Here is a 7244-nt window from a genome sequence, read left to right as displayed (position 1 = left end):
GCCGGGGCTGCCTGAGTGGAGTGTAATTTTATCACAAGCTAATTTTTAACGTACCCTCCTCAGCCATAATCAGCTTCCAAGCATCCATGCGCTTCAAAGGCATCCAGAGATCCCAACCCGCCCACCCAGACGCCAGACGTATTGACAGAATGCATCTCCACCCTCCACAGAGGCTATCACTCTACACACATGGACACTTGATGCCATGTTCATCCTGGCTTTCTTAGGCTTTCTCAGATGCTCGGAAATCATCACCATGTCCAACTTCGATCCCTCAGTTCACCCCACTATCTCCGACCTATCAGTGCTTGATTAGGAAACAATCTCATACAGTGCGTCATTAAGCAAAACAAGACGGATAAGGCCAGAAAAGGCCACTCCATCTACATCTTCAATCTCCAGTCCCCAATCCAACCGTACCAAACCCTCCTAGCCTACCTCTGTTTCAGAAGACCACAGGCCGAATCTTCATCCAAGCCCCTCTTCGTCGACCAGTTTTCCTGTACGGCATTCCTTGGAGGCCTATCTCTATTCTAACGTGCTTGTCGCACGTCTACATTTAAAATAATGAATATGCATGCACAAAAGACATGAAATGCGAATGGCCCTTTATGAAATAGCCCTCAGATCAGAGAGACAACAACCAACAAGACTTTGCAATGACTGCAAACTCTGTTTTTCTTAATTCTTAAAAAATATCTCATTATGTGTTCCATAGAAAATAAATACAATATTATTTCCCCTACTATGGTAGTGGGTGTCCAAAAACTGAAAATTGCTAACATTCTTCCAAATATCATTCTCTGTGTTTATTGGAACAAATGCATGTATACAGGTTATGAACAACCTGAAGGTTTGTAAATGATGACAGATTTTTCATTTTTGGATGAACTATCCCGTTAACCCCAACCTAATACCCAACAATAATCATACGCCTTTATTATTATCCATACCAAAATATTCCTCTGCTGTCTGATATCGGTCACAAAATCATTCTTTTCAACCTCTTTCTGTTTTTCTATCTTTCCTGTAAACTGCTTTGAAACATTGTAAAAAGCACTATAAAAATAAAATGGAACTGAAAAAAATTAATTGTCTGGTTAAGTGTGTCTTCATATAAAATAATGTAAATGTTTGTCCTTTCAAAGGTTTTGTCACATTTAATGGCATTTATTAAGTTGGCTCGTTGATTTCGGTTTAACAGCTTTTTAATATAATGTGATTTGCAGAAATGTTAGGAGCAGCGATGCTCCCTGGTTTTTGCATTGCATTGTGGTCATTTTTAGGGAACACACATTTTACGAATGAAACAATCCTTTAAATGACTCCCTAATCCGTGTCCTGAATTGAATTTTTTGAAAAATTGTAGAAACTAGTCATATTTTCATCATTAAAGTTATGGTGAGTCCTTAACTTTTTCGTTAAACTGAGTGTGGGGTTCAATTTCAAAAACACAAAAACTATCAATCCTATTAGCTACTCGCTAATTCGAGTTAGATTTATTATTCTCCGAATAGTTTTCCTTTAGGATACAGTATACATGCATTCTATGTACATTGCAATGTACTTTGCTGAATATGTATGAATGTACACATGAACTTGTTGGATTATATATTGGAGTTTAGCCCATCTCGGGTTACCTAAAGTTACCATTTGTATCTTTTCCTCTGAAGGTGACGATAAAAGATGTTGAGGGTTTTCTCAGTGCAGGACAGAGAGATAGAGACAACTATGTGATAAATTCCCCTCATACAGAAACAATCTAAGCATATAACATGTGGTTATGTAGTTTTATCTGTTCCTCTGATTATGATAAAAGACTGTGTACGAGCCATTATTTGCCATAACGTTATCTTGTAAATTTGTAGATGTGTGTTTAAATATGAATAATATGTACAATTTTGAAATTGTAAGATAGTGAGGTCATGTTGATACAGTTCATGAAAAAGAAAGATTGAAATGACACAGTATTCTGACCTGTAACATTCTGACCTTTTTCAGATTATAATGATAAATATTTCAGAGAAAGATACTGGAAGAGACTGAATGTTATTCGAGTTCAATTTTTTTACGGATTGTCAGCACAATGCAAGTAAAAAAAACTGAGTAACAAATAATTAGAAACCCCTTTTTGCAGTTTTGTTGTCAGAATAAAACAAATACAAAATAGTAAATTCAGAAAAACAGATCATAATTTTGAAAAGTAGCTTTTAGCTTATAAAAGTTTCTTACTCTTATAGAGACGTTCAGAGGAAGCAGAACGTGGCACACTGTAAATGGATATGGAACAGTATCTTGATCAATAAGACAAGCCGTTTCCAAAGGTTATTCACATTTATTTTGCCTTTAGTGTGCTCACAGAAAATTAGAACACCTTCAGCAAAGCAATTTTGTTAGCCAAGTTACGATCCATCGCTAAACCAAAAAGGTCAAAGCTTTTCCAGTATTTACAAAGAAAAAAGACAAGATGCTACACAAATATTGCATGTGATGATTCCTTAATTTTGTCAAGGACCACTCAAAAAGCATCATCTATTGTAATCAAACCACATTATGTAAACAGGAACCAGGTCACATGTGAAAGTTTTAGTTCAAAAATCGCTTCAAAAGGTTTTTCGGATGACTTTATCTTACAAAACAAGCTTTGTGGTACAAGAGCTGCATGTGCTTCTGAAGATCACGATTTAATTTGTACAATAATCACAGTTAAAACATCCCTCCTATACATACTTACACTGTATTAAACTCCAAAATGGCAGTACACCATGACACCTATACAACTGTTTTCTATGAAAATCACTGACAGTTGAAGCTAAAGAGAAGTGGAACGTTTCTAAGATCATTCTAAAATCATGGAATTTAGCACTGGGAATTATATAAGCATGTTTTCAGAGTTCAACTAATCGTGGTACATAAATTGGTTGTTGGATGGTTGTTTGTTTTTGGACTGCTCTTCATGTGATAGTATGTTCCAAGTTGTATCATTCTGAGGCACCAAAAGTAAAAAAAACTCCTATTCCCAAACTCCCTTACTCCGTAGGCATGTCTATGCCCAAATTTTATTTATTTAAAAATGCTAAAATAAAAACAGGTAATACTGATGCAAAAACACCGCTCTCACAGCTTGAGAAATGACTTGAGAAAAGGGTGGAGTGAGATGGAGAAGGGAAGGGGAGTACAAAAAAGGTAACAATAAGTTTGTATTTGTTAACAGTTAGTTAATGTGTTAGCTAACATGAACGAACTATAAATAATACTTCTACAGCATTTATTCATCTTACACTGTGTCTACCGGACACGACAAATGAAATTAGAAACGCATTAGTACCCATCATAATTTTACATTTTCTCCATATTGGTCGTGTCTGGTCTCGACACGGTCTGAGTTAATGTTGATTTCAGCATATACTAATACATTTTAAAAATGGCAATGTTGTTACTGGTAACATTAGTAATGCCCCAGAACTAACATGAAAAAATGCCAATGTTGTAACAAACATTAACAAAGATGTACAAATGCTGAAATGAAGCTTTATATCTGAATCTGAAATTAATCTTTATGCTATATTGCTCATTATTAGTTTATGTTAGTTAATGCATTTACTGAAACAAATACAACCTTATTGTAACATGTTACCAAAAAATTTAATATCCCTGGTTGCGAACAAAGTTCTCCAACGCCTCCTGTCGAGGTACCACTTTACCAGGCAACAGGGAATGTTTTTTGTTTAAAAAAATTCCCCATTTTCAATTGGTGTGCATTATGCTAGTTACTCAGCAGTGGATTCCGCAGCGGGAACTGGACTGGATTCCACTTCCTGTGCCACAGGAGAAGTTTCCTCTTGTGCAGGTGCCTCGGTTGGAGAAAGAGTGGGTTCAGCAATCGGTGGCTCTGCTGGATTCACTTCATCTTTGGGCTCCTCTTCTGGTTTCTCCGCTGGCGTCACCTCAGGTTTGGGTTCACTGGGACTGTCTGTGGCAGGCGCTGACTCCTCTGCTGCTTTGGTCTCTTTCAACATATCACACTCTGCAGCTTCAGCTCCCTCTGTTTTTGCCTCCACGCTGACTGCCTCCTCAACACCCTGACCTTCTCCTGTCTCCTTTTTGGCTTTTTTGAAAGAAAAACCACTTAACTTGAAGGATTTCTTAAAGGAGAAATGCTTCTTCTTTTTCTTGGGTGTCTCATTGCTGGTGGAAGGAGTGGCACCATCATCAGCTTTTGCAGCCTCCTCTTCAGTGGAAGCACCTGGTCCTGTTTTTTCCTTTTCTCCCTCTTGGCTCTTTTCAGCAGAAGAATCCTCAGCTATTTCTTTTTCTTCTTTCGGTGCCTCTTCGGTTTCAGCGCTGCCATTGGCTTGAACCTCCTCTTTGCCCTCAGCAGCTGCTGGAGATGCGTCCCCGTTCACCTTCACATGACCATTTTCCTGAAGCAAAACATCGAGATTATTCCATAGCAAACATGAAGCATTACTTCAATTAACATCTTCAGCCTCTTCATATTTACAACACTGGATGTGCAGATACTTCCACATGTCTGTGTATACGAGGCTGAATATATGAGTATAATAAAACTGACATTACATTTAAAAGTATTTTATATTTTTAATGCACAAAAATTAACGTGCATTGCGTTTCTACATTTTTAGATGCAACTCCGTCCCCCTTGACTTTGCTTCCCTGGGCTCTGTCCCCCCACGTTCCCACATTTCCAGCAAAAAACACACATATCCAAACAATGACTGTGCTCAAGGGTTTGTTATGCACGTCTGAAATATGCTTCATTCCACTACATCATGCTGCGGTTCTATGTTTTCGTAATACGCTTCCCGCGGATACGAGTTGAGACGCATTTACACGTCGAAACCGTCAGAAGGCGCTGTGTCTCCAATCAAACCCGCTTCCAAAAATCTGAAGCTCCAGCAAGAAGCTTGCCAGCTGATTTTCGTATTTATTACGGTGCATCGGTTCATTTGAATATTTAATGAAACAAACCTAAAAGGCGTAAAAGGTCCACTTTCCGCTCATTAATAAGTTTTATGATTTTCGTCGTAGAAGAAGCTGCATTGATCAGCAGCATCTTCCGCGCATTTGAGACCAAAGGCGTGGCGAGTCATTGTTAGTCTAACAATAACCTATTTCCCTGGCAAAAACAAAGGACTAAACAAGTTAAAGCAATACATAAAAAAATAATTGTTCTACAGTTTGTATGGTTGAACGGAGCATAAACCAGCGCGAAAATAACGCATTATCAAAGCCGCATTTTTAAACACTTGAACGCTAAAATATTGCTCGACCTCGTTCTAATAACGCTACTTCCCCTAAATGCTTAATATTATTTGTTTAACGGTTCGTTTTTAGTGGCTGGATGTGAACTTCAAAGCATTCGCTAAATATACAAATGTTATGAATCGATGCTATCATGAATCGATATATGAATGCTTCAACAAAACATCGTTTTTTACCTGCCCGTTGGCTTTAGATGGTGAAGCCAAAGCCTCTCCGGGTTTTTCCGCCACAGTCTCTCCATTTGCAGCTGTCTTAGAGAATTGCGCTCCCATGTTTCTATCCAACAAAGAACCCAACACAGAACAAAGACCAACAAATCTCTTTCTGGAAATAACACACTATCTAGACTGTAATCGCACTAAAAGTGAACGCAGAACGCAATCAGGGTCCAGTCTCAGTGAAGAAATTTGGTGAACGCTATAAAAACACTAGAAAGTAGATGTAGCTATTATAAAGCCTAGATTTATGGCTGTGCCGCTACGGACTGAAATGAAGAAATTTCCCTTGTTGCCAATGAGATGCCGCGTCCAACGCCCAACTGCAAAAATGAATGGGTATTCCGCGTGATGACGTCATCAACATCCGTAGCTGGCCAATCAGATTAGACCCTCAAACAGAAGGCGCGCCTTACATTCTAAATCTTCCAATCAAAGCTCGTGTTCTGAAAATAGGCGCGTCCTAAAAATCTGGAATGAACAATGAAGAGACAGGCAGCTAGTAAATCTAAAAAACTGTAGCGTCATGTTAAAAGATTAGTTGGGGAAATCGTTTTTATATTGCGAAACTAGTAACTTTGTATTGGCACCTAATGTACTACTACTCTTTGTATGACATATCGCTTATTGCTCCCCGAACTATAAATAAAAAGATATAGATAAAAGCGTCTGCTAAATGTAAATGTACATCAATGTTTGAAACATTTAGTATATACAATATATTTAGTTACATTACATTTTATATTTACATATTTTAGGTTTATTTGATTGAATCAGTTTATTGTTCATTTACTTTGGAGACTTGTATCAGCAAACAACTGTAAAATAGCATCCAGAAAATTCAGAGAGCTGATGCTTACAAATGAACTAAGATAAACATGACAGTATCTGTTTATTTAGTGTGTAAGTGGTCTTAGAAGAGATCTTTGGGATGGGTGGGAGTGTAGTTTTACTTCTCTTATAACATTTAACTGACCGATTTGAATGAAAGCAACAGGCTTACACACTGTTTTTCACATAAATATAATTAGTGTGAGAAATAACTTTTTGCAAAGCAGCTTTTTAAATTCAACACAAAATAAAGGAATTATAAAACTCAAAGAAATATAAAACTCTCTTTCTCTTTTTAACGGCTATGGACCAGAATTAGCTGGGTTTCCATGGTGATGCCTGAGGCAAGAATATAGTTAAAAAAAGATTATAGGAGGTGGAGAAGAGGGATCTCTAAATACACATGGTGTGAATTAGGTTTATTCGACAAGTTATTGTTATCTATTTGATAGAATAGTTTTCTAAATGTACTCACTCTCATGCAATCTGAAATATGGTTGTCTATCTTCATCTATAGCAGGGGTCTCCAACCTTTTTGTAAGCGAGGGCTAAATTAAGATATAAAATCATCTATACGGCTACTTTACTTTTACATCAGTTGTCAACATCAAGTATTTTATAACGAAATATCATTGAGAGAACTAGTCACGGGCGAACAAGAACACAACAAAATATTTAAAAGTGGTCCAGACAGCTATAGGGAATTTAGTGGTTTAACATAAGGATGAGTAAATGACAGAATTGTCATTTTTGTGGTCAATTTTTTGAGTTTCCAACTTGATTATTTCCAAATTTTCCCAGCTTAACCTTCAGCGGATATGTTTTTTACTGTGGTAACAGTTTCATGTTTTTTCCTAATCTATTCAATTTAACATTTCATACAAAACTAACAACACTGCGATCACGAGCTGA

The 7244-nt window shown here is 37.2% G+C and overlaps 1 protein-coding gene across 2 annotated transcripts; it reads right to left on the bottom strand.

The window, feature by feature from the left end:
* Positions 1 to 2133: 2133 nt before the first annotated feature.
* marcksa (myristoylated alanine-rich protein kinase C substrate a) lies at positions 2134 to 5828 on the bottom strand. Of its 2 annotated transcripts, XR_013787697.1 has the most exons (3): positions 5463 to 5828; positions 3180 to 4424; positions 2319 to 3010 (listed from the first exon to the last, which is right to left on the bottom strand). XR_013787697.1 is itself a non-coding variant. In XM_079475521.1 (2 exons), exons 1-2 carry the CDS (start codon positions 5556 to 5558, stop codon positions 3771 to 3773), a joined length of 750 nt encoding a protein of 249 aa, XP_079331647.1. In that variant the 5' UTR covers positions 5559 to 5828; the 3' UTR covers positions 2134 to 3770. The 2 variants fall into 2 exon arrangements, 1 of the variants encoding a protein (XP_079331647.1); XM_079475521.1 differs by having other exon boundaries at positions 2134 to 4424.
* Between the last annotated feature and the right edge of the window lie 1416 nt (positions 5829 to 7244).

The sequence above is a fragment of the Barbatula barbatula genome, assembly GCF_947034865.1.
Source record: "Barbatula barbatula genome assembly, chromosome: 15".
NCBI classification, from domain to species: Eukaryota; Metazoa; Chordata; class Actinopteri; order Cypriniformes; family Nemacheilidae; genus Barbatula; species Barbatula barbatula.
This window is presented reverse-complemented; position numbering and strand designations above follow the sequence as displayed.